This window comes from Arvicanthis niloticus, unplaced genomic scaffold (genome assembly GCF_011762505.2).
Source record: "Arvicanthis niloticus isolate mArvNil1 unplaced genomic scaffold, mArvNil1.pat.X pat_scaffold_771_arrow_ctg1, whole genome shotgun sequence".
Lineage (NCBI taxonomy): Eukaryota > Metazoa > Chordata > Mammalia > Rodentia > Muridae > Arvicanthis > Arvicanthis niloticus.
The window spans coordinates 1,737-28,162 of NW_023046371.1; the positions used below are offsets into that span (position 1 = coordinate 1,737).

The window sequence follows — 26,426 nt, forward strand, 5'->3', positions numbered from 1 at the left end:
CGGGTCTATAGCCTCTGCCTCTTCCACAGTAGGCGTCTGTGAGAGTCAGTCACCAACTGTGTATTAACTGAGATGCCCCAGCTTTACAAGGTTGCAGGGTTCAAGTACGACACTAGGACTCCACTTTGCTGTTGTGATGAAACCCAATGAGGGGAATGACATTTTACTTTCTCACAAGTTAACAACTCAGTGCCTCCAAAGCTGGGGGTGGGGGGGCGGGCGGAACAGATCAGGTGTGGTTAAAATAATAAAATAAAAGAGGCATCTACATATGAGCCTCAAATAAGTCAACATATAAGCCCCACAAACCTTGAGCCTTTTGGTCAATTGATGGAACTGTGTTGTGGTGAATGTTTAATGATATCCTAGGCTAACAACCAGTCAGCTCACAACATGATCCCATTTTTCCACCCTCAGTTTTTGTGGCAGTGTCCCCTCTGGTCAGCAACCTAAGCTCCATCAACAATTCACAAACTTTACCACCTCCATATGCAATTCCCTTTGCCCGGGAGCCAGCCCTCGTTTTCCTTCTCCCACGGGAAGATCCTTGCATGCTTCCAACACTCCATTCCCCATAAGAATAGTTAACAAGCAGTAAAAAATGAGGTGCATCGCGCTCGGGGCCTCAATTTATTCAGTGGAATAGGGTCCCTGAAGCATATGGGAGTTTGCAGGGCAGTAGGGCCTACCAGACTCTCTGAGGAGGGACAAGACCTGCAGAAACCCAGCGCTCCTCGCTCTCTGCAACCGTGTTTGTGCGGGTGTCCTCGCCAGACAGGCAGCCCCCGCAGAGCGGGACTGTATGCTGACTCATTTGGGACTAAACCCTAGGATAACGTGGCTTCGGCGAGCGGAACAGGACAGAATGAGTGAAGAAGGAAGGAATGAAGAAATGAATGGACGGAGGATCCAGAGCAGGACAAAGGCCTGCAAAATGGCGTTCTTTAGGACCGCGGGAGGGGCAGACAGAACCTCGGACTGGGAGGGGGGCGCGCAGCCGCGAAGGACTTGGCTGGGAGGCCCTCGCCGCTCAAACAAAAGCCCGTAATATGGCGGACTCTAGGACCCCCGGGTTCGCGCGGAGCAAGGCCGGCAGTCGCGTCCGCTGAGCCTAGGCTTCCACAGCGCTGACCGCCGGGCACCGGGCGGGTTCTAGGACCTGCTGGGCCGGCAGCCCGCCCGAGGCCGCTCACGGCTCGCCCCGCCCGTGATGCTCGCGCCTGGTCAACTTCGTCCGATCGGCAGCAGACCGGAAACTGGGGGCATCTCAAACCGCATCGGTGCCCGCTGCCTGAGCCCCTTGAGACTTCACGCAGACCTGTCCTACCTGGTTCGATTTTCGCAGGCTCCTCAGCTTCGGCGGTGGTGCCTAGCGCCGACAGAGCTCGGGATACTCGGAGAGAGGCTGGCGCTAGGACCCAGTGGGGGGGGGGGGGAGGGTAGAGGCGGGGCCGGTGACCAGACAGCGGAAGTGGAAGACCGCCTTCCTTGCTCAGGAGGAAGGAAAAACTTACGGAAGCAGCCCCGAGCCTACTGAAGCAGAGAAGTATCTCGCGAAGGGTTTCTGGGTGCTAAGGGGATGGGGCGCCAGGCCGATTGACGGTGTACACCCGCCTAGTCGCCGGAAGTGTCTGCAAGAGCTAGGAGGTGGGAAGATACGGAGAGGGCACTCAGGCTTTGTGGTGCCTGAATCCGTTTATAATTCCACATTTTCTCTACCAGCGAGGAGTGAACTTAGTGAGGATCCCTCCACGCATGTCTTGGGAAGAGTCTTTTATGGAACCTCGTGAAAAGTGTCACCAAAGTACTGTAGCCAGGGCTGCAGAATATTTACTATTACTGTGCTGACTGAATAAGCACTTGAACGAGTTTAGCAGCTTTGGACGGAAGTGTGGCTTAAATTCACCAGAACGCTGCGCTGACCTGCGTGGGCGGAGCTAGAGTTGCGCCCACAGCCGAGCGTGGTAGCTCACGCCGCCTGTGAGCTCCAACATTCTGCAGGTTGAGGCAGGAGGATTGCCCAGGCCTCGAGGCCAGCCTGGGCGGCATAGTTAGACCCAATCTCAAAACAAAAAACAAACAAGAGTTGGGCCCACCCGGAACCTAGCGCCGGAAGCGTGTCCGTGTGGAAACACTGCTCGGAGGAGGGACAGGAAGTGTTCCTAGGCGGAAGTTTCGGGGGGAAGCATTAGCACCTAGGACACTTCCTGGTTCCTGGTAACAATAGGAAGTGTCCGCGGAACTGGGCTAGACTCTTGGCTCATACCAGCTGTGCCCCGTTCCCTCTACCTCCTTCTTTCTCCCGCTTCTTTCCCTCATCTATCACTCCCGGGAACCCTGGCTGAGTGTGCGTGTGTATGAACTCGAGAACCCTCGCACCAGCAACCACTTAGGGCTCGCGGCTGCAGTTAGGGTAAGGGTCCCAGTGCGCAGGCGCGCTCCCGTTCACGACCTCCAACGGACGCGCCGGCGGCGGGAACCAGAAGGCACTCCTGGTGCGAGGTAGGGATCTAGAGAAGAAATTGGCAGAAAAGACTAGTGACTCTAGAGAAATATGATGGTGGCTGGTTAGGAAAAAGGGACTCCAGTGAAGGAGTTTTGAGAAGTGAGAATTAGGCTCGGCTTGTGAGATTAGAAATAGTTGTATTAGGGTCCCAGGAGACTATAGTCAGCCTAGGAGAAAGGCAAGATGATGAGGCAGAAATGAGCAACCGCTACTGGGCAGGCGAGGGTTTTGGAATGAAAGTTGCCTCCTGAAGTGAGTTTATGTAAAAAAAAAACAAAAAAACAAAAAAACAAACAAAAAAAAAAAACGAGGTAACATTGTTGGATTTAGTGGCATAAATATACTTAGATGTTTATCGTGGTGTCACATGACTCTAATCCCAGCACTTGGGAAGCTAAGGCTACATAGTGAGACTCTATCAGAATTGCCACCCCCACCCCCTAATACACTTGTATAACAGCCGTGCTTGGCACATGGTACTGTCCAGTGTGAGTTGCTCTCATAATTTAGAGAGGAAGTAGAAGAGAAAACAGTGTTGGAGACAGCGAGGTAAGGTAGGCAGGGGTTAGGAAAGGCAGAGGATAAAGTTAAATTTCAACCTTAAATGGGATGGGATTAAATGTATTTAAAGGAAGTAAAACAGATGCCTAACAGTTAGGAAAACAGTGTGATGCTGAGAAGCCTGAGGCGAGGTTCGTCCCTAAAAGGGACACTACCTTCTAAGAAGCTTAGGTGGCCACTGAAGAAAGCAGCTGCTCTCTGTCAGTGTTCTCAGACCACTGGGTTTAGCTGAAGGTTGAAGAAAGAAGGGTTACACTTCTGTTATTGTAAGGCCTGGCCAACTATCGTGGCTCGCACCTTCAGTCTCAACTCTCAAGAGTCTGAGGTAGGAAAATCCATGAGTTTGCAGCCAGGTTGGGTTTCTCAGGGAATTCCAGAGCAGCTTGAGCTTCACAGTGAGCCGAGACCATATCTCAGAAACAAAACAGCAACAAAGCCAGAAATAGTTCTGGTTTGTTGTTTTAAAAAACCTCATGGATTTTTGTTATGTTGTTCCAGAATGATAGAGTGCAGAGCCTGAAGAAGAATAAGATCAATTATATATCATCTAAAAAACAAAATCAGGTCTGTCTAGAGTCTAGACCCTAGATTTTAGTTTTCCTTATTTCTCTCTGGCTCTAGAGATGACTTAAGGCTAGGGAAACTTTTCTAGAAGTTAGTGCATGGTGAAGCTTTCTGAAGGTACGTCCAGACCTAATAGCAGGTTCCTTGGCATGAATGGTTGGGGAACCTCTTTTTGACATGCTCGTATATCTAAGAAACAAAACTGACTCAGTCCTTCCTTTTGACTACTGCTCCCTCTTTCTAGGCCTTGGCCCTTCTGCAGAGAGAATGCTGCTGCCACCTGTCTGTCCCTCCTGAACCTCCAGGGTTTTCTACCACTTTGCCCCATGGAGGACATGCCCCTCTCATTCAGTTGCTCTGACTGTCAGCGCCACTTTCCTAACCTCCCAGAACTGTCACGGCATCGGGAACTGCTCCATTCAGCTGCTAACCAGGACAAGGAGGAAGCTGATGGCATCCCTCACCCCTATTGCAGTCAGCCAGGGAGCTTAGCCAACCACCAGCGGAACCACGAGACTGGTCTTTTCCCCTGTACCACCTGTGGCAAGGATTTTTCTAATCCCTTGGCCCTCCAGAGCCATATGAGGACTCATGCTCCTGAAAGCCACCAAAGACACAGACCCCCACATGCCAAGGAAACCATTCCACACCTTCAGAGAGAGACCATGTCCACTGACTCCTGGGATCAGAGGCTTGGTTCTGGGGAAGGCTGGGAAAATCAGACAAAGCATGTACAAGAGACACATGAATGGGAATCTGGGACTGATCCCAGGGCAGCTTCAGGGACTTGGGAAGAACCACCTACCAAACAAAGAGAAGGCTTAGAAATTCAGCCAGATTCTAAAGGAAGTACAGAGGACTGGGTACCCACCACCAATTCTGATGGAGCACCACCACTCCCCACTCCAGCGAGCAACCTCCTTAGCAATTTGGAACAGTATTTGGCTGAATCAGTAGTGAACTTCACAGAGGCACAGGAGTCCACTGAGCCTCTTCCTGCTGAGGTGGAGCGAAGATACAAGTGCGATCAGTGTGGAAAAACCTATAAGCATGCTGGGAGCCTCACGAACCACCGCCAGAGCCACACACTGGGTATCTACCCTTGTGCCATCTGTTTCAAGGAGTTCTCTAATCTCATGGCCCTGAAGAACCACTCAAGACTCCATGCCCAGTATCGGCCTTACCACTGTCCTCACTGCCCCCGTGCCTTTCGGCTCCCTCGGGATCTGCTGGAGCATCAGCAGTCCCATGAAGGGATAAAGCAGGAACAACCATGGGAAGACAAAGAGATGCCTACCACAAATGGACATGCAGATGAGAGGAGCTGGGGTCAGCTATCTAGAACAGGGATGTTGAATGGTTCTGGGGAGCTCAGCTCTTCTGGGCAGCTAGAAGATGGTAACTCAGAGGAGTATCGACCTTTCTGTTGTGGGGACTGTGGCCGTACTTACCGTCATGCGGGTAGTCTCATCAACCATCGAAAGAGTCACCAAACAGGTATCTACCCCTGTTCCATTTGTTCCAAGCAGCTATTCAATGCAGCTGCTCTGAAAAACCATATTCGTGCTCATCATAGACCCCGGCAAGTAGCTGGGGAAGATGGTCAGTCATCAGTGTCCTCAGCTGCTCCTATGTCAGCTGAGAATACTCCAAAAGAGGAAGAAGTACCCACTGCCAGCCTGGACCATCGTCCCTATAAGTGTAATGAGTGTGGTCGGGCTTACCGCCACAGGGGGAGCCTGGTGAACCACCGCCACAGCCACCGGACAGGAGAGTACCAGTGTTCACTCTGTCCTCGAAAATACCCCAACCTTATGGCTCTGCGGAACCACGTGCGGGTACATTGCAAGGCTACACGGCGAAGTACAGATCCAGGGACTGAAGGTTCACCTAGCCCTGTCAAGAAAGAACAACCCGATCCAGTGGGAATAGAAGCAGCATTCCACACAGATGAGGAACATGTATGCAAACGTGAAGAAGAGGCCACCAGTAACCCCCCAACAGCAGATAGGACAGTGTCACAGGTGTGTAGCATTTGTGGGATGATGTTTGAAGATCTCAGAAGTCTTGAACACCATAGCATGACCCACAGGGAAGGAGAAAAAAGCAAGACAGACAGCACGTTGTCACCAACTAGAACATTTGCTTGCCAGGACTGTGGCAAGAGCTATCGACACTCAGGCAGCCTTATCAACCACAGGCAGACCCACCAAACAGGAGACTTCAGTTGTGGGGCCTGTGCCAAGCATTTCCATACCATGGCGGCTATGAAAAGCCATTTACGACGTCATAGTCGGCAGTGGAATAGAAGGCAGCAGAAACAAGATAGTAATACAGGTGAAGAAGAAGCCAAACTCCCACCTGTGAGTACCTGGACCCTGAAGGTAGAAAACGATGAGGGCCCGGATTCTTCCCGAGACCCTTGTGAGACTGAAGACAACCTGGAAAGGGATGGGGACTGTTTGCAGGCTGGATCTAAAGGCAACAAATGTGTGCTTAAAAGAGAGGAAGCCTGCTTTCTGGGTGATAAAGACGGCACAGGCACTGAGGAAGGACTAGAAAAGAAAGAGACCTGTTTCCTTGACAGCTTAGACATTCCAGGTGATGAGGAGAGCAGTGAAACTGGCTTCTGTGGTAGCCTCCCTGGGGTGAACAGTGACCAGAAGAGCGGCATTTGCCAGTCTGACTCCTCTTCCCACCCTGCTGACACTGACACTGTCTGGAAGGCTGAAGCCACTCACACATGTTCTGACTGTGGGGATTCTTTTCCCCATGCTGCTGACCTGTCGAGTCATAGGTCCTGCCACCCTCCAGGCATCTATCAATGCTCTCTCTGTCCAAAGGAATTTGATTCTCTGCCTGCCCTTCGCAGTCACTTCCAGAACCATAGGCCAGGGGAGGTAGCCTCAGCACAGCCCTTCCTCTGCTGCCTGTGCGGTATGATCTTTCCTGGGAGGACTGGCTACAGGCATCACCTGCGCCAGGCTCATGGTGCTTCTGGCATAACTGAGGGTTCAGAAGAAGAAGAGGAAGGCACAGCAGAAACAGCCTCTACCCATAGTCCTCCCCTGCAACTCTCAGAAGCAGAGCTGCTGAATCAGCTGCAACGTGAGGTGGAAGCTCTAGATGGAGCAGGTTATGGGCATATTTGTGGCTGCTGTGGTCAGACCTATGATGACCTAGGGAGCCTGGAGCGTCACCACCAAAGTCAAAGTTCCAGCAATAGGACTGAGAATGTTCCTAGCCATTTGGAAGGATCAGATGATGCAATAGAAATGGTTGCAGATCATGGCTTTGAGGGCACAGTGACCTCTGTCCCAGAAGAAGGTGGAGATATAAAGTCTGAAGAGGGAGTAGATGACACAGTTGCAGACAGCCTTTGCATGGAGGCTGGTGAAAGCTTTCTGGAGTCCCACCCTCGCCCTTTTCAATGTAACCAGTGTGGCAAGACCTATCGCCATGGAGGAAGCCTAGTGAACCACCGAAAGATCCACCAGACAGGTGATTTCATCTGTCCTGTCTGTTCCCGCTGCTACCCCAACCTGGCTGCCTACCGGAATCATCTGCGGAACCACCCTCGCTGCAAGGGCTCAGAACCCCAAATGGGGCCCATCTCAGAGGCAGGAGGCCACAGTGAACCCCAGAATGCTGCAGGGGCAGGGCAGGAGCAGGCTGTCATAGGGCAGCTCCAGGAAGAACTTAAAGTGGAGCCCTTGGAGGAGCTGGCAGGTATCAAAGAAGAAGTGTGGGAGGAGACCACTGTAAAGGAGGAGGAACTGGAACAGGGGTTAGAGACAGGCTGTCAGACAGAGGTTACCTCTGAGCGGCCCTTTAGCTGTGAAGTGTGTGGCCGCACCTACAAGCATGCTGGCAGCCTTATCAATCACCGGCAGAGCCACCAGACTGGCCACTTTGGCTGCCAGGCCTGCTCCAAGGGCTTCTCCAACCTCATGTCGCTCAAGAACCACCGGCGCATCCACGCAGACCCTCGACATTTTTGCTGCAGTGACTGTGGGAAAGCCTTTCGCCTGCGGAAGCAGCTGGCCAACCATCAGCGGGTGCATACTGAGCGACGCAGGGGCAGGGGCACCCAGAAACTGATTCGTGAGGATCGTCCTTTCAGGTGTGGGGATTGTGGCCGGACTTACCGCCATGCTGGTAGCCTCCTAAACCACCAATGCAACCATGAGACGGGTCGTTACAGCTGCCCTTTCTGTTTTAAGACCTTTTCTGACTGCACAGCCCTGAAAGACCATCAGAAGCTGCATTCTGATAGTCAACGGAGGCGACAGTCAGGATGGCCTCAGAGGGCAGCAGCTATACATTGTACCCTTTGTGGCTGTGCCTTTCCTGGCAAGGGATCTCTAGAGCGGCACCTCCGGGAGCATGAGGAGGCCAAACTAGAGTTGGCCAGTAGCCAGGGAAGCCAACATGGTACAGAAGGCAGTAAGGAGAACCTTGATGGTGACTGGGGACTAGAGAGCAGGTCAGATGGCATTGAGTCAGTACTGCAGCTGGAACATGAAACCGAAAGGCCTGGGGAGCACAGTCAGAGTCCCAGTAGGCCAGCATGTTCAGAAGTCACAGAATCCACACAGGAGGTAGGGATGGTGGATGGATATCAAGGAGACAGGGCACAAATGAATCACAATGGTTCCTGGGTTCTTCAGGATCAGTTAACCAAGCCAGAAGGCAAGTTGGAAGACACTGTCTCTGGGAATCCTTGTCATCTCTCTGAGAGCCAGTCCAATGGTCCTACTCTGAGATGTACAGAAAGCTGGAATGGTGCAGACAGCAGCTCTCAACTCCAACCAGAGAGCCACTGCTGCAGCCAGTGTGGCAAGACCTACTGCCAACCTGATGGCCCCTTGGACCCCAGCATTAGCAGGAAAGACTGTCACAGTTGTTTGTTCTGCTCCAAAGAGTTCTTGAATCCTGTGACCACTAAGATCCACAACCACATTGCTGCCCAGAGCTTTGCTTGTAGTAACTGTAGCAAAGTGTTTGAGTCCCACAATGAACTGGCCACACACATAAAGACTCATGCTGTTGAGCATAGTCAGGTGTCAAGTCAGACAGAGGAGACCAGAGATCCACAAGCTGGGATAATAGAGGTAGATCTTCCTGGGCCAGGGAAAGCTCAGGAGGCCCCGTCAGGACTTCCTAGAAACCCAGAAGAGAACGGGGAGCCAGCTAATGAAGGACAAGGAATAAATTTCACAGCAGCCGAAGACAAGGAACGTCCCTTTTGCTGTGCTCAGTGTGGGCGTTCCTATCGCCATGCTGGTAGCCTACTCAATCACCAGAAGGCCCACACCATTGGACTCTACCCCTGTTCCCTGTGTCCCAAACTTCTGCCCAACCTGCTGTCTCTCAAGAACCACAGCAGGACCCACACGGACCCCAAGCGCTACAGGTGCAACATCTGTGGCAAGGCTTTCCGAACTGCTGCCCGCCTTCAGGGCCATGGACGGGTCCATGCACCCCAGGAGGGACCATTCACCTGTTCTCATTGTCCTCGCCACTTCCGCCACCGAATCAGCTTCCTGCGACACCAGCAGCAGCACCAGGAAGAGTGGACAGTGTCTAGCTCAGGTATGTGGGGTGAGTTGATTGGGCAGAGGATTGAAAGGTTCCAGAAAGAAGTGGGCACAGAGGAGAGAAAGCATGACCCAGAGTAGGTGAGGGAAGCAAGCAGAAGAGAATCATGTGAGTGGCAGGAAGCTTGGACATGCGCAGACCATCTAGTTTGAAAAGGTTGGTTGCCTTTGAGCCATTGAGGTTTGAATCCTGCCTGAGTCAGGAAGATGGACACTGGGGTAGGTTGGGCAGTGATGTGAACTCTTACACAGCCAAAGAGGAGTGGCTTTTTTTCTTTCAGTGTCATCTGAGAATCCTGATTTAGTCAGTAATGATTTCCAGAGGAAAAGGATAAAACCATAGGCTTTGTCTAGGTTCTGGTCTTTTCTAGAGTGGGCAAGAAGCCAGGGAGTAAGAAAGGAGAAAGGTGGATGGGAGAGATGGCTCAGTAGTTAAGAGCACTGACTGCTCTTCCAGAGGTCCTGAGTTCAATTCCCAGCAACCACATGGTGGCTTACAACCAACTGTGATAGGATCTGATGCCCTCTTCTGGTGTGTCCGAAGATACCATACAGTGTACTCATATATACATTAAATAAATAAACTTGGGAAAAAAAAGAAAAAGAAAGGAGAAAGGATTGTAGACACCTGGGTTGTCATACAGATAGTTAGAGGTCTGCAGGTCTAAGGTAGACGTGGGCTTTCCTGCTCAGTTGGTGACTTCTAACTGGCTAGTCTATGGCTTTACTGCTGACTTAACCAGTTTGCTGGGTCCTTGGCCAGTACTCAGAACTTCTGTCTCTTCCTATAATTTGTCTCTGCCTTTTTTCTTGAAAGTGAGGCCTGTGGTCCTTCCTGTGAGTGCTACATTACATCTTTGTGTTCATTCTTTTAGTTAATCTTATCCTTCCTCTGCTGCAGATCTTATAGGAGCCAACCAAACTACCCTCTGTGCCAGCACCTTCCCCCAACACACCCCTTTAACTGAAGAACTGACTCATATAATTGTTTCTTTGAAGCCAGGCCCGGTTGAGCAGCAACAGTCATTAGTCCCTATCTCTCATCCTCTATCACAGGGAATCTCCAGGTAAACTGGTCTCCACCCAGCCCACTGAAGGGTAAGGCTGTGGAGGCATGGGGTAGTCTATGTCCTCAGCAAGCTGTAAGCTCATATTCCACATCTAGAAAGGAATCCATTTCATCTATAGCCACCAAGGGTGGTGTCCCTGAAATGGTATGCCCTTGCCCAGAGCTTGACTAAGAAGGACAGAATAGTGGTGATGGTTTCTGAGGACTGAAGAAATGGCTTTCTTGTAACCTCAAGTACAATGAGTGAGAGCCCTGTTAGCCAAGGCTGCAAAGGTAATTGGGAGTTCTAGTATTCATGGGCTTGGTTTGTTTGCTGAGGGGAAGATGCTGGGCATGGTACCTGGGGCCTCACACACAGAAGGCAAATACTTGAATACTTAGCTATTTATTCCAGCCTCTTACACTTCTTTGCGCTCTCAGGGCATGTCGGGGAATGGCTTGCAGGGCTGGAGAGGTGATTTAGGTCTCCCTCAGTGTCCTATCCTTCTCTCCCTAGGAGCGTCAGTGGCACCAGCAACAAGCAGAGGGGACTCCTCTACAGCCTCGCTTCAGGACTCCTCACCCCAGTGGCCTGCGGACCTCAATATCTCTCTCTGAACTTCAGGTCTCCAAAGAACAGTTCACTGAAGCTAGGGGTGCAGGCAAGGAGAGGCTTGCTCTCCACATTTTGCTCAGGAGTTGCTTGGGCGTCCCCATCGCCTCTTCCCACGATGAGGACCCTGGTCTGGCTTTTTTCTCATAAAGAGCATGAGGTAGTCTTCATGTCTGTGCCCATGAAGGATGAAGGCTCTCCTTCCCAACCCTTTGTCACCATGTTCTTCCAGGGCCAGGCTCTGCCAAAATGCTGGGATAGCCAGATCTAACCCAGGGAGAGGCAGATTCAGAGAGTACCACAGGTGGGAAAGCTGCCTGTGGCAGGGGAGCCTTTTACTATAGTTTGTAACTTATTTTCTAAAATCTATTTTGTAACAATTTAAGTTTTAAAAAAGGAAAATTGCTCCCCACCCCCCTACACCCCCAAGGAAAAAAACAACTTTTTTTTTTTTTCACAACAGCTACTGGTGTGGTTGTATCTGAAAGACTGGATAGGGAATACTGAGACATCTCTGTTGGAAAGCAGAGCTGGGGGCGGGGTCATGGTCACGCATGGAAAGCATCTCTGGACAGGCTCATTCCCAGCCAGCCAGCTGTTGGGCCTGCCTCAGGGCTGGGAACCACAAGACAAGGAGGGGAAGGGCAGGAGTGCAGAATTGGGTGTTGAAGTGGGAGTTGCCTGGCGTTGCTGGCGTCCTGTGAGTAAACTAGAGTCACCAGTCAACAGCTGGCTGGTTGGCCTGTGAAGAAGAGAAAGAAAATTAGTTTGGCCCTGTTCCTATAGCTTTATTATTTCCTTTGAAGATGCAGGATCCATCTTGGCCCCCGTAGTGTGTGGGAGACCTAAAGACCAAGAAGCTGAGACCCCTGCTTCATAAAAGTCCCAGTGGCTCTGACTGTTGCTCTCCTCTACCCCAGGCAGCTGAGTGAGAACAGGGTTTCCCCTAGATGGGAGCCAAGGCTAAAGAAGAACAGGAAACATACTTAAGTTGACCAGGCAGCTTCCAGCCTCAGGCTCAGGCTCAGGCTCAGGCTCCTCAGCGAAGTAGACCTGCCAGTCTAGATTGCTGACCCAGTCCTCGTAGGCAGAGAGTGCTGCAAAAACTGCAGGCTTTTCGGAGCCTTGGCAGGTGTCTCCAAAGCTGTGCAGTCCAGCCAGGAACCATGTGCCCCTGATCTCATGTACAAGTGGTGCCCCAGAAAGGCCCTGTTGGGGAGCAGGTTATACTTGGTAACTTCCTGCACCAGGTAGAAGGGGTTTCGGAGCTGTTTGGGAGCCAGTTGATACAGAAGGGTTTAATTTCAGGTGAGAAGCAGGGTTAGCAGCCAAGCCTGGCACAAAGTCTGTTTATGAACTGCAGGATAAGAGAATGCCAGGGGTCTGCTGGGTAAGGATTGGGAGTTCGAACTCACCTCACAGTGAGGTGGCTCACCCACAACAGTGGTGCATACCATCCCTGGCAGAATGGGAATACCCGTGCTCCCAGGAGCTGCATATTGTCTGCTACAGGCCATTGGCCCCAGGACTGTCACAGGTACTGTCTGGAGGTAGTTGATGCCTGTAAAGCAAAGGAAGAACCTAGGTGCCTCAGTTGCCTCCAAGTTCAATGGACAACTGCCAGGGTCCCCCTTCCTATGTACCTGCTTCTTGGGTCAGCCCGAGAACCCAGCCATGTTCACCATCAGGCAGGTGGTGATCAGCATAGGGCAAGCAAAGGGGCCTTAGGCCAGGGCCCAGTGTCACAGGCTGAGCCAGCAGCAGGAAGGCCACATCATAGCCACCTTCTGGGTGAGTGTAGGCCCCATGCAGAATGAGTTGCTTCAGGCCCCATTCCTCTGGTCCAGCCCCCAGTCCTACACTCCATTCCTCTAGGGTTTGGCGCCTGTGGTGGGAGGCAGGGTTGACAGCGCTGAGTGACAGCTGAGACAAGGGGTACAAAGGCGAGAGACATAAGGCTCACCCGATAAAGCAGTGAGCAGCAGTCAGCACCACCACCTCTGATACCAGGGCTCCACCACAAGCCAGCTTCCCATGGTGCTTCAGCCTGGCATCCCAGGGCCACTGAGAGAGGGCTCCTGCCTGAGGTCCCTGACTCCTCAAGGAGCCACATGCTGAAACAGGTGAATTACATCATCTGGTTTATTAAGTAGTCACTGCTTCCCTAAGTTAGCAAATCTTCCTATGTACCCCTTTATAAGTTGACTTTCAGCCTCATTACCAAAGGTAACCAAACAGTTTAGCCTAGAGCTCTGTAACACAATAACCCAAACCAGGTAGACCACTTGGCATTCCAAGCCAATGTGCATGCTTTTAATCCTGATGTCTGACAGTATTCATGCTAGTCTTACGGGGAACAGCTCTACCCACCCCCACCCCCATCTGTACTTTTCCAAGCCTGTACCAGCCCTAAAACCCTGAATAGGAGAACCTAGCTTCCTTCCCAGGAATGACTTTGCATGCAATTTGCATTGCAGTCACTGCCCTGTCTCACCTTCCTGGATCTCTGCCCTGGAAACTTGCAGCTTTCCCCCTGAAACCAGCCAGATTTCAGAGACATTAGTATACCCAAGTCTGTAAAACTCCCTGGCCCCAATGGGGCTGTTTGTATCCCAGGAGCTAAAAGGGGCCTTAGCAAAACTCCTGGTTCTCTGTTGGCCACAGCTAGGCCCAGAGTCTGAGCTGAAGTTTGTTTCCTTGTCCTTCTGCCCACTGCTCAGGAAGTCCTGATGTGGCTTGGGTGTCCCCATACACCCCAGTTCTGATAGCCATGCTCATACCTACCTACACAGCTGTTCTCATCACTCATCTTCACAACTCCTGGGTCCTGCACCAAGAAAGCTGCCCCGTGAACATGAGCCTGCAGCCATGAACTGTGTGCTGCCATGTCAGTCAGCAGCACAGGGGTGTCCTCTTGGGCACATCTTGATGTGAAACTAATGATCCCAACCTGAACCCAGTGTCCATCAGGTTCACGGCACATCACAGGTCCCCCAGAATCTCCCTGAAGCCAGGAAAAGAGCCAAAAGCAGAGACACCTGAGCCCCAGTACTGGCCAGATGCTCTCTGGCTGTACTTCTATTACCCTTCTCTGAGGATTGGGCCCTTAGCCCTAGACTAGACCCTCCCTCCCCCCCTCCTGTATTTCTCATCAGACCTGGCAGGGTCCCTGTACCCCTGGCTGTGCACCCCCACACAGCATCCCAGGTCTTGCTGGGTTGGCCAGCAGCCTCTGGTGCAACCGATTGTAGAGACAGTTACAGGTGGGGCGGCTGATGAGACGAAGGCGCAGGTTCCGTAGGGTTCTGGAAACTGGCAAAGGAGATGATGTTGAGTCTAGCTCTGAAACAGTGGGAGCGGGGGTCAGGGGTAGCAGAGTTAGGAACTGATCCTGTCTGAGCCTGGGCAAACAAAGTGCCTCTCTAGATTCTCAGCTAGAACAGTACTTACCATCACTGGTGTTCTGGTCCCAGCCAGTGGCCCAGCAAGAAGCTCCAAAGGGGAAATGGTGGGTGGGTTGGGGCAAGCATAGGGTTGTGTGAACTGTGGGGTGGGTGAGCTGGAGCAGGGCCAGGTCTGATCCCTGGCTATAGTGGTTATAGGCCTTGGGTATCTGCAGGGCAGCAACTCCCACCTCTTCAGCACCCAGGCTCTGCCCCTCCTGCTTGAGAGAACCCAGGACCACGGACCAGGAGCTCAGTTCTGCTGTGGCCATCCTGAAAGGAGAAGGGTAAGGCCCAGACAGCTGAGTGCCAGCGGAGATGTGACAATGTGGAGAGGAGCACAGACGGGGAAGATGAACAGATACAGCACATGGCTTTCAGCACAGTTCCCTCCTCTAGTCTCCATACCATGAAAGAGTGCTGAGGTTAAGCTGGTACGTGGCACATTTGCCATAAATGATACTTAGTATTTTAGAGGCAAAAAAGTCTTATGAGGCACAGGGACAAATCCATCCTAAAATCAAGAGACTGAACCAAAGTTTGACTCACTTTTCAAAGCAGTGAGCAGCTGTGAGGACCCAGGTATCTGCCACCAAGGAGCCACTGCAGATGTGTACACCCTGTCGTCTCACACTGGCCTGCCAGGGCCATTCGCCAGGTAATGTGTTGCCTTCCTGAGGCTCTGGGGGGCCAGGGCCACGCTGCCCGCATGCTGTAGGGAAGGGTGAGTGACGCTAACTGCAGACACTGTCCTGACTTGAGGATCACACAATACCATTTCCCCTCATACATGAGTACAGCCCGGGTCCCAAGTCCCCATCGCTTACCACGCTGAGCTGCTTGAAGACCTAGGAAGAAAAAACACGAGATGTAGGAGTGCCTTAACTGCCTGGCCCAGGATGGGTGAAGGCCTGAGTTGAAGGACAGGCCCTGGGTCCTTATCTATGACTGGCTGCCTCACCAGCCCCTCCCAGAATGAAGACATTTATATGAGGCGGAAAAGCAGTTTTTATTGGAGCCCATTCAGAGTACACAGCCATTAATTCCGTCAGCTGTGCTCAGCACTCCTGAGCCCAAGGAGCAAGGCCTGGGGTTTACCTTGGGAGTAGGCCAAGCCTCCTCCAGGCTTCTGAACCCCTAACTCCTGCCCTTACCACTGAGTCAGAGAGGTGGCCTGTGTATGTGAAGAACATTAGCTTAATTGTCCCTTGAGCTGTAGAAGCCTCAGAAGGTAGATTAGAGGTCTGTGTCATGTCCCAAGTGAGTCTTACTCCACCCCATCCTAATGAAGCAAACTGTCTCCTTTTCCAGTGAGTCCCTGTCATGCCCATAACCCATCACAGCCCCACTCAAATAGGTCTGCTGTACATCTGAGGCAGAGTTGGTATGGACAGCCTCTAGCCAGTGAGGCCAGAACATGACTGAGGTCATTCTGGAAGCAGGGGATAAGAGAGGGGTCAACACACACACACACACAGGGAGAGAGGGAGGGAGAGAGAAACATACACGTTCAGACAGTGATCTCAGATCCTTCCCTTTCTAACCCTGCCATTAGACTGTGGTCTCAGGGACATTATTTGGCTTTTCTGTACTTAAGTTTCCTCACCAAGATAGAACAATGGCAGTACTTAACTACTGTAAAGATTAAATATACTAACAGGTTCTTCCAAAGTGCTGTAACTTGGCCCAGGAAAATCACAGAGATTTGGCTGTGTGTTACTCCCCTCCCCAAAAGACACACACACTCACACACCAAGGACATCCACAGGGAGACTGTAGCCCCCTCAGGATCCCTTACATACCAAATTGTAGGTTACTGGGGAGATGAAGGCTTAGAAGCCCCCACATTTCCCCTGCCCCCGTCCCTCACACATGAGTGACTTACCCTCTATCACGACCACAGCTCCCACAATAAGCAGCTCTGGTCTCCAGGTCTGCTTCATGCTGTTCCAGGCCACTCAGTGCTCAAGCTCTCAGAAAGGCCGCCTAGGTCTCCCTGGCTCCGCCCCTGCTCCGCCCCCAGTTGGCTAAGAGTCAGGTGTTACTTTCCTTGGGCTGGAAGGGAGCCAACAGCTCTTAGCTTGGGGCCTGTGCTTGTGTGGCCCTTAACCCTCTCCAGCTCCTGTTACTGGCCATACTCCCCCAGTTCAAATCCTAGCTCCTCCATTTTCTGTACCAGTGATTTTTGAACAGTGAAGTTATTTGTGCCTTACCTGAGAAACTTAAGTGTTTACGGATGGGAGGGAGATTCTGGAGAGATGGATCAACAGTTAACTGCATGACCTGGTTTAATTCCCAGCACCCACAGGGCAGTTCACACCGTGGTGTGTAACTCTAGTTCCAGGGGATCTGACACTGTCTTCTGCCCTCCCACATAAGGTACATAGACACACAGGCAGACAAAACACTCATACACATAGAATAGTAAAATATTTTAAGTTTGCCCCATCAAATGGAGTGGAAGGAATACTTTTTTTTTTTTTTTTTTTTTTTGGTTTTTTCGAGACAGGGTTTCTCTGTGTAGCCCTGGCTGTCTGGCTGTCCTGGAACTCACTCTGTAGACCAGGCTCGCTTCGAACTCAGAAATACACCTGCCTCTGCCTCCCAAGTGCTGGGATTAAAGGCGTGCGCCACCACCGCCCAGCAGGAATACTGTTTCTTATTACTGTTCTTTCAATTATATTTATTCCAGAGAGAGGGCAACCTGTGAGCATTCTATGCAGATCCCAGGGTTTGGAAGCACATGGTCAAGTGCCTTTACCTGGTGAGATGGCACACCAGGACCATACATACATTTAGGGGGCTGGTGCAAAGACACTTGCCACCAAGACCACCTACCTGGGTTTGATTCTTCAGACTGACGTTAGACAATTCTTGCAAGCTGAACTCTACACATGCCATGATATTCAGCGCATGCACGCACACACATACACTGACTTTAAAAACATGCTTAGGGCCCTGGAGAGACTGCTTACTGATTCTTCACTGCCTGTTCTTTCCAGAGGACCCAGGTTCGAGTTCCAAATCCACACAGAAGCTGCCAAACACCTGTAACTCCAGTTCCAGAGGATCCAACACTCTCTTCCACCCTCTGCAGTCACCAAACACGTATGTGGTGCACAGATACGTAGGCAAGTGCTCACACTGTAAATAATTTTCTAAATAAAGTGGTATACACCTGTAATCCCAGTACCTTGAGGCTGAGGCAGATTTTTGAGTTTAGGTTGAGCTACCTAACAAGTTCTAGGCCAGCCTGGACTAAAGCAAGACTGTCTCAAGAACAAATCAACCTGTTAGTGTTTAACCAAGTCTGACTTGTAGACCAGTTACTTCCTGCATGAAAACATCATCTGTGGAACTGTGGCAGACTCCCTGAACACTCAGCTTTCCTGCCTCCCACAGGCCAAGGCCAGGCAGGGTTTCATACACTTCCCTTGGTTTACTTCAGAGGTAGGTAACAAATGTGCAGGGCTGTGCGCTCAAGGGTGGCTCTCATCCTAACCTCTGTCTGGGCCTGCCGCCTTGCTGGCAGGGCATTGCTCTCCTCTTTTGCAAATGTGTGGATGGGGATTAGAACACTGAGGGGACATCCTGTTTCACCTTCCAATTCCTTTTCTTTTTTTTTGGTTTTTCAAGACAGGGTTTCTCTGTGTAGCCCAGGCTATCCTGGAACTCACTCTGTAGACCAGGCTGGCCTCGAACTCAGAAATCCGCCTGCCTCTGCCTCCCAAGTGCTGGGATTAAAGGCGTGTGCCACCACCGCCCGGCTATCCAATTCCCAATTTAGGCTAGCTCCACCATTACCTGACCCTGATACAGAGGCAGCTGTGAGCAGAGCTTAGAGCAGACACAGATTATGATATAGGGGCTAAGGCAGAGCTTGGTGGTAGAACACTTTCCTACCTTGTGGAAACCTCTGCAATGTGAATGATGGGATGTATGTTAAGCTGAGCTCTCCCTCCTCCAACACTTTCCCAGTACTAAAGGTAGTCTCAGAGCACATTAGCTTCTCTGTACCTAAGCTCCCTCACCAAGATAGAAACAATGGTAGTAATTATCTCATAAATTAACACAGGTTCTTAGACAGTGCCTGGGATGTCAAGTCCTTAGTACACACATTAAGAAAAACAGAAATAGAATCTCAGCCTAGTCCTGCACAGGTGTGAAGACCGGCTGTATGGTAGGTGAGGCAGCTGCAAGGGTTCAAGCTCTACCATAGGAAGAAGTTCCAAGCAAGTTTGCCCTCCGGGTGTGTGGCAGGCCCTCCTACGACAGGAGGTCTGATCTGGAGGCAGCATGAACAAGCTTGTTTCCTGGATGTGGGGGCTGATGTGTCAGGTTTTGCTGACTATACATGGTAGAGATGACACAGCCTCCCCTTCCGGGCAGGCCCTCCATTCTCTCTGACTCATCCCAGTTCCAGAGAAGGCAGTAACAGGGAAAGACCAACACCACGAAGGGTCCCTGGCAGACATATGCTTCACAATTGACCAACATAGAAAAATTTATTGTTCAAAAATCCTTCTCTTTAACCAATAGCAGAAAGCAGCCCATGGGAACAACTTAGAGGCACATTCGGTCATTTTTCTGTGTGTGGTTATAGAGGGGGCTTTGAATGAGGGGAGTAGGGCCTTCTAGGGACCCACACATGATACACTTGGACAAGGATCACAAGCCAAGACAAAGCAAGTTGGGTTAGTCTGGCATGAGGTGGGACCTCAGTGCTTTTTGGCCTTGTGTTCTGGCCCCTCCTGGAAGCTAAGCAACATCAGGCCCACATTGATGGCATAGGTGGTAATGCAAACAATGCAGAAATCATACAGCACAAAGAACAGGATCCAGGCCAGGTACACGGAACCAGCGACAGACACCAGGGAACTCAGGACCAGTAGGATAAAGGCCCAACGTCCCCTCAAGCAACCTGTAAAACAAGAGAGGGTCAGTAATGGTATATCTAGAGCTACCATGCCTGCTCAATGACAGACAGCAGGTGTTTCTGAAGAAAGTACTCTAGGACAGGGTCTGATGGGCCTCATCTGTTCAGTAAGTCTTGGGATCCAGAGTAAATTCTCTTGCTAAACTATCCAAGTTCTCCCATTGGAGTCCTCTCAAAAGGAAGTTCAAGGTCAACCTGGAATGTCTCCAAAGCCAAACCAAACAACCACCAGCTGAGCACGGTGGTGTACAGTACCCGTACTCAGGAAGCAGAGGCAGGAGGATCTCTGCAACTTCCAGGCCAGACTGGTCTGCATAATGAGCTTCAGGACAACCAGGGTTATGTAGTGAGATCTTGTTTCAAAAAGAACAAAACCTACCAGGTATGGCACAAAGCCATGCCTTTAGTCCCAGCACTCAGATGGCAGAGGCAGTCGGATCTCTGATTTTGAGGCCAGCCTGGTCTACAGAGTGAGATCCAGGACATCCAGCACTACACAAAGAAACCCTATCTCAACACCTGCCTCAGCCTCAGCCTCGACATCCCCCTCCCATCCCCAACAAACCAAACAACAAAAGCAGAAACCAAGTCAGGTGTGGTGGTACATGCCTTTAATCTCAGCACTTTCTAGGCAGAAGCAGGCAAAGCAGACTAGTTTGAGGCCAGCCTGGTCTGCATAGTAACTTCCAGGACAGCCAGGGTTACACAGAGAAACCCTGTCTTGGGGAGAAGAAAAAAAAAAGGAAGAGGGAGGGAAAGGGGGGCAGGAGAGGGAGAGGAAACACCAAAACACAACAAAAACTAAACAAAAAGAAGATAGAATTTGAGTCTTTGCCATAAAACTGAGATTGTGGGAAATCTTTGAGGGCCCTTCAGCCTCTGGCTACCTAAACTAACTAGGATACTCCTCCTGCTAAGTGTTCTCCTTTCTTGTCTCCTTGTGAGGAGATTGCTCAGTAATTAGCAGCTGGGTGTCAATTGTCTGGGTCACCAAGACATGAGGTGGGGCTGATCTGGATTTCAGAGGACAGGTCATGAAGGGGCAATGCCACTCACCTAACAACAACTGTAGGGTGTAGAACATGCAACCAAATATGCTGTTGGATTGGTTGAGGACGCTGTCCGCTCCTAGAACATGCTCCACCAGCCCAAAGCCCTGGCCCCACCTGGTGGAGGTGAGAACCAGGTGAGTGTGGTCAGCCCAGTGCCGCTTGAGCTTTTTTTTCTAGAAAAGTGATTAGCAAGAAGCTCCACCCACCAAGAATCCAAAGGTCACTGACCTTCTGGCAAGCCCCCTGCCCCCACTCTTACTGCCTGTCATCACAGACCATCAATAATTTTTCAGGGGCTGGTGAGATGGCTCAGCAAATAAAAGTGCGTGTGACCGAGCCTGTCAACTGGATTGAATCCCCGGGACCCACAAAGTAGGAGAGAATCAACTCTCGAAGTTATTCTCTGACATCCACATGCAGGTAGCGGCATGCGTGTGCCACCTCACAAACAAATGTAAGAGTTAATTTTTTTTTCCAGCTTGATTTCGCTTTACGGTGACCACAACTGGAAAATCTATTTGCTTTGGGCCCACAAAGCCACAGAGCTACAGTTCCCTCGCCACCCACTAACATTCGGTCCTCCAACAAAACCAGAGTGAGCCACTTTGTCCCTAGCACGGCCAATGCTCCACCACCTCCTCGCGCTTTGTGTCATCCCAATCATTCTCAGTCTCTATATATACTGCCCTGCCTCCTCCAGTCTTCCAATCAGTTATTTACTGGTATCCTCAGAAAGGGTTCAAACACCAGTATCTCTGAGTGGTCCAGCCCGTGTGCACGTCCGATTACCCACCAAAACTCGTGGGACAGTCCACTCTCAAAGTGTCCGTTCTGCGGACACTGCGACCCCAGACTCCAAAATCATCCGGTAACCTGGGCGTCAGGTACACCTGGCCTTCAAGAGCCCCATGCTTTTCATTTCTGCACGCACCGAGAGGAGAAGACGCGGGAACAGCTGATGGCCGTGCCCACGTCGCAGAGCGCGCGGTAATCCTCATCGCGGGCGCGTGCCGCCTTCACGTGTAGTGCGTACAGTGAGAGGGCTAAGCCAGCTAGGCACAGTGCAAGCCGCACGAGTCCAGGGCTCCTCCAGGTGGTGCCCATGTCGACAGTACACCCCAGGACCAGGAGGGACGAACCTGCCACGGGGCAGGGCGGGGCCTGCTGTGGCCACGCCCCTCCGACCGGAAGATTACCTTGCCTCCGCTGGCATTCTCCAATTTAATTGGTTATTCTTAGGCATGACAGCTAGGAATGCTGGGCTAGTAAACAGGATTAAGGAATTTGGGTAATCATTGATACCGCAGCTGCAGGGCATGATGGGAATTGTAGTTGGAGAGGCTGCAAGACATTAAGGGAAATTTGAGTATGTAGCGTTGTAAAGCTACTATTAACATAAGGGTAACACACACACAGTAGCTATCTTCAGACACACGAGGGTATTGGGTCCGGTTAGACGGTTGTGAGCCACCGTGTGTGGTTGCTGGGAATTGAACTCAGGATCTCTGGAAGAGCTGTCGGTGCTTTTAACTGCTAAACCATCTCCCCAAGGCCTGTTCTATGCCTCTGGCATGTCTAGAACCTACAGATCAATGGACTAATAGAATCCAGCGAAAGCAGAGATGAGATTCAGGAAGCATTTCCCCGGAAGTTATTTCAGATGCCATTTGTCTATAACCACCACTGCTGATTCGTGTCTGCTGTCCTGACTCTGTTGAACCGGGCAGCTGGTGTATCCATGATTTGCCAGTGTATTGAGCCGCCACTCCTGACCTGAGAACTGAACTGCTGATTTCCTGACAACCCAGATGGGATCTGTTCCAAAGAAACATTTCTAAATAGGCCCACTTCCCCTGTATCCTTTCTCTTCCACTACCTCTGCTGAGAGACCGGGCTACAGGGGAGTTAAGTTAAAGCATTTAAAAACTCTCATTAAAAGTAGGTTTTGAAAAAATTAAAGTTACAGAGTTACAGAAGGCAGCAAATCTCATAAAAGAGATTTATTTTAGGGTCCAGGGTGTGGAGGGAATCCAAAGTCGGTTACTCCCAGCCAAGGACAGCAGCACATTGGGCAGAAGGCAGAGCTCATACAGGATTTCTTAGGAGGTAGAGCTTTTCAGGCCAGAGATTTCCAGAATAAGGATTGTTGGGATTTCCAGTCCTGAGCTTGGAGAGCTCAGGTACTGGGGTGTGTGTGTGTGTGTGTGTGTGTGTGTGTGTGTGTAACTCAGGGATTGGTAGGTTTTCCTGCTCATGGATTGGTGGGGTTTTTTCCACCCCTTTTTCTCTGTATCTGGCCCATCAGTTAGGACAGGAAAAACTTCTGGTCCGCAAGTGGCTTTGGCTTGTTGAGATCCTGCACTCTCGCTCAACACTTTGGCTCAACGCTTTTGGGGCTAAGTGCTCTGGTCAAGAGAGAGAGAGTGGGGCTCTTGGGGCAGGTGACGCAAAGAATGGAGACAAGACAGGGTGTGATCAAGTCTCTTTTTTATCAAGTCTCTTTTATTGAAGGGAATTCTGAGGTATTTATATACACAAGCAGGAGAACACAGGTGAAAACACTTTACCACGTGCACCATACAGCTGAGGTCACTGAACAGCAAAACAAGCTATGTGGGATAAACAATATATTTATCAGAGTGTGCTTCAGCTGTTATAGGATTTTGACAACCAAGTCTTTCATCAGGGTATATAGTTCCAGATGGCTGTAAAGTTGATCTAGCCGCTTTCTACTAAAGTCGGCTCCCAACATTGGCTGAGGTACCATCACTGCGGGGCTGCTTGGGGAGGCTGGAGAGATGCTGCCGCTGTGGGCAGCTCCTGTGGTGATACCTCATGACTGCTACAGGCAGAGGCGGGAAAGGAGGGACTACTGTTTGACAGATGCCTTGGCAACTCCTGAGGCAGTACCTTATGGCACCACAGGTTGTAGTGGGAACAACATGCCACATTGTCAGCTCCTTCTGAGAACTGTTCAGGGTCTACAGGTTCAGCATCGGTTTCCAAAGACGCCTCGAACCTGTGACTACTTTGGGCTGTATGGCAAGCGAGAGTTAATGTTGCATAGAATTAAAGCGGGTAACCTGCTGTTTCTTCTTTTTGTGTGTGTCATAAGACTGTTATTATTGTTTTTAGGATTAGCATCCAGAGTAATGGGTTTTATCATGGCGTCTCTGTACATATGTGCTTCATTCTTTTCATCCCTTCTTGCTTCTCCCCTTCCTTCTCATACCTCCCAGCTAGTTCCCTTCTTCCCCCAGTTAGTTCCTTTCATGCTTTCCTCTGTATTTAAATACGCCCTCTGTATTTCCCATCTCTCTTTAAGATCTCTTCTCTCCCCCCACCCCTTTTTTTAGATGGGATCTATATAGCTCTGACTGTCCTAAAATTCTCACATAGACTAGCCTGGCCTAAACTCACAGAGATCTGCCTGCCTCTGCTTCCAGAGTGCTGAGATTAAAGATATGCACCACTATGTCAGCTAAGATCTTTTGCTTCTTAAGATTTCATCTCCAGCCCAGCAGTGGTGGCACACGCCTTTAATCCCAGCACTTGGGAGGCAGAGGCAGGCAGATTTCTGAGTTCGAGGCCAGCCTGGTCTACAAAGTGAGTTCCAGGACAGCCAGAGCTATACAGAGAAACCCTGTCAAAAAAAAAAAAGATTTCATTTTCAGTTGTGACCTACAAAGGAAACAGCAGAAATGAATAAATACATGCAGGATAAACTAAGCACAATGGCTGTCTTACTCGGGGTTTTTATTAATGTGAAGAGACACCATGATGCATGATGGCAAATCTTTTGTTTGTTTGTTTGTTTTGTTTTTCAAGACAGGGTTTCTCTGTGTAGCCCTGGCTGTCCTGGCTGTTACAGTCAGATAATGACTACAGCTGATCTGGTTGAAGGCTGAAGCAGCAGAGATAGTCTAGAACCTCTCTCTCTCTCTCTCTCTCTCTCTCTCTCTCTCTCTCTCTCTCTCTCTCTCTCTCTCTGTGTGTGTGTGTGTGTGTGTGTGTGCTCATCTATCCATGTCTTCTGTTTGTATAGATAGTTGGGTGTTAGCACTTCTCTCTGTGTGTGTGTGTGTGTGTGTGTGTGTGTGCTCATCTATCCATGTCTTCTGTTTGTATAGATAGTTGGGTGTTAGCACTTCTCTCTGTGTGTGTGTGTGTGTGCTCATCTATCCATGTCTTCTGTTTGTATAGATAGCTGGGTGTTAGCACTTCTCTCTCTGTGTGTGTGTGTGTGTGTGTGTGTGTGTGTGTGCTCATCTATCCATGTCTTCTGTTTGTATAGATAGCTGGGTGTTAGCACTTCTCTCTGTGTGTGTGTGTGTGTGTGTGTGTGTGCTCATCTATCCATGTCTTCTGTTTGTGTAGATAGCTGGGTGTTAGCACTTCTGTGTGTGTGTGTGTGTGTGTGCTCATCTATCCATGTCTTCTGTTTGTGTAGATAGCTGGGTGTTAGCACTTCTCTGTGTGTGTGTGTGTGTGTGTGCTCATCTATCCATGTCTTCTGTTTGTGTAGATAGCTGGGTGTTAGCACTTCTCTGTCCCTCTGCTTTTTGTTTTTCAACACAAGGTCTCTCTGTGTAGCCTTGGCCATCCTGGAACTCTTTGTAGACCAGGTTAGCCTCAAACCCAGATATCCACCTGCCTCTGCTGCCCACATGCTGGGACTAAAGAAGAGCACCACCATCACCTGGCTTGATATTCGTTTTTAATTAGTTCCAAATTATCATTCTCACCTAGATTACAGCAGTAGCTTTCTATCTTGTCTCTCAGATATACTTGTCCCCACTCCAAGATCTGTACTCCACACAGCAATCAGAATGATCATTTAAAAAAGAAAGGTGTGCAGACCAGGGTGGGCAGAACCTTTGGTAACATGCAAGATGCCCTAGCTTCATCCCTAGGACTGTAAAAGCAAACATGGTTTGTCCCTCTCTGCTAGTGCATGCTGTTTCAGTAGCTCCTAGAAATAAAACCCAAAACTCCTTTCTTTTACTTAGCACATGTCTGTTAGGGGGAAAAGCAGCAGCACAGGGCTGTAATGCCAGCTACTCTGGAAGCAGAAGCAAGAAAATAAGTTCAAGGTCAGCCTTGGCTACATAGGCAAATTTGAAGTTAGCTCCGGCAACTTAGCTAAACCAGAAAAAGACTGGAGTGTACGCTCAGTGGTGGAGATCATGGTAAGTCTCTGGTCAATCCCCAACACCACAAAGAAACAAAGAAAATAAAAACATTTAAAAGGAGGAGATAGGCCTGGAGAGATGGCTCAATGGTTAAGCGAACTGGCTGCTCTTCCAGAGGTCTTGAGTTCAATCCCAGCAACCACCTATCCTGGGGTCTGATGTTCTCTTTTGGTGTGCAGATGTACAACAGACAGAGCACTCATTTACATAAAATAAATAAATCTTTTTTTTCTTTAAAAAAAAAGGAGGGTCTGGGGGGGATATAGCTATGCTTAGAGTGCCTTATATAGCAAGCAGAAAACCCTAGGTTTAACGTGTGTGTGAGAGACAGAGAGACACCAGAAAGAAGGAATTGAATTATTAGGGGTATGTAATAAAACAAGGTGCACACACATATTTTTGTTGTTTTGCTCTTACATTATGTGCATGGGTGTTTAGTTTGCATACATGTCTGTGTACCATGTATATACAGTGTCCTCCAGAGGCCAAAAGTGGATGTCAGATACCCTGGAGAGCCACCTCTCCAACCCTGGCAAACAAATACTTTAACCCTGTATTTCTTGTACTATTGAAAATAAGAGAATGAACAGTTCGCCGGGCAGTGGTGGCGCACGCCTTTAATCCCAGCACTTGGGAGGCAGAGGCAGGCGGATTTCTGAGTTGGAGGCCAGCCTGGTCTACAGAGTGAGTTCCAGGCAGCCAGAGCTACCCAGAGAAACCCTGTCTCAAAAAAACAAAAAAAAAAAGAGAGAGAGAGAGAGAATGAACAATTCGTATGGTTAGGGGCTGGAGATAGAGATCAATGGTAGATAGCTTTGTGCCTAGTATGAGGTCCTGGGTTTGCTTCCCAGATGCACATACACACACACACACACACACAAATGTCCTATCTAAACTATCTATCTCCCTCA

General features: G+C 50.2%; 3 protein-coding genes across 10 annotated transcripts; 1 reads left to right on the forward strand and 2 right to left on the reverse strand.

Annotated features, from left to right (window-relative positions):
* The first annotated feature begins 1,439 nt into the window (after nucleotides 1-1,439).
* Nucleotides 1,440-11,347, forward strand: LOC117702409 (zinc finger protein 646). Of its 4 annotated transcripts, none has more exons than XM_034493579.2 (3): nucleotides 1,440-2,502; nucleotides 3,876-9,226; nucleotides 10,797-11,347. In XM_034493579.2, exons 2-3 carry the CDS (start codon nucleotides 3,958-3,960, stop codon nucleotides 10,895-10,897), a joined length of 5,370 nt encoding a protein of 1,789 aa, XP_034349470.1. In that variant the 5' UTR covers nucleotides 1,440-2,502; nucleotides 3,876-3,957; the 3' UTR covers nucleotides 10,898-11,347. The 4 variants fall into 4 exon arrangements, with proteins under 4 accessions (XP_034349470.1, XP_076562582.1, XP_034349471.1 ...); XM_076706467.1 differs by having other exon boundaries at nucleotides 1,440-2,413; XM_034493580.2 differs by having other exon boundaries at nucleotides 1,440-1,647.
* Nucleotides 11,348-11,489: 142 nt separating this feature from the next.
* Nucleotides 11,490-16,361, reverse strand: LOC117702410 (serine protease 53). 4 transcript variants are annotated; one of them, XM_076706469.1, is made up of 12 exons: nucleotides 16,221-16,361; nucleotides 15,163-15,183; nucleotides 14,885-15,047; nucleotides 14,343-14,608; nucleotides 14,050-14,204; nucleotides 13,677-13,896; nucleotides 13,387-13,425; nucleotides 12,856-13,006; nucleotides 12,536-12,777; nucleotides 12,308-12,453; nucleotides 11,879-12,101; nucleotides 11,490-11,634 (listed from the first exon to the last, which is right to left on the reverse strand). In XM_076706469.1, exons 1-12 carry the CDS (start codon nucleotides 16,276-16,278, stop codon nucleotides 11,615-11,617), a joined length of 1,704 nt encoding a protein of 567 aa, XP_076562584.1. In that variant the 5' UTR covers nucleotides 16,279-16,361; the 3' UTR covers nucleotides 11,490-11,614. The 4 variants fall into 4 exon arrangements, with proteins under 4 accessions (XP_076562584.1, XP_076562583.1, XP_076562586.1 ...); XM_076706468.1 differs by having other exon boundaries at nucleotides 14,050-14,234; nucleotides 16,221-16,359; XM_076706471.1 differs by lacking the exon at nucleotides 13,387-13,425 and having other exon boundaries at nucleotides 16,221-16,357.
* Nucleotides 16,362-18,821: 2,460 nt separating this feature from the next.
* LOC117702411 (vitamin K epoxide reductase complex subunit 1) lies at nucleotides 18,822-21,497 on the reverse strand. Of its 2 annotated transcripts, XM_034493583.2 has the most exons (3): nucleotides 21,255-21,484; nucleotides 20,328-20,437; nucleotides 18,822-19,256 (listed from the first exon to the last, which is right to left on the reverse strand). In XM_034493583.2, the coding sequence occupies exons 1-3, from the start codon at nucleotides 21,425-21,427 to the stop codon at nucleotides 19,054-19,056; spliced, it is 486 nt and encodes a 161-aa protein (XP_034349474.1). In that variant the 5' UTR covers nucleotides 21,428-21,484; the 3' UTR covers nucleotides 18,822-19,053. The 2 variants fall into 2 exon arrangements, with proteins under 2 accessions (XP_034349474.1, XP_034349475.1); XM_034493584.2 differs by lacking the exon at nucleotides 20,328-20,437 and having other exon boundaries at nucleotides 21,255-21,497.
* Nucleotides 21,498-26,426: the final 4,929 nt, after the last annotated feature.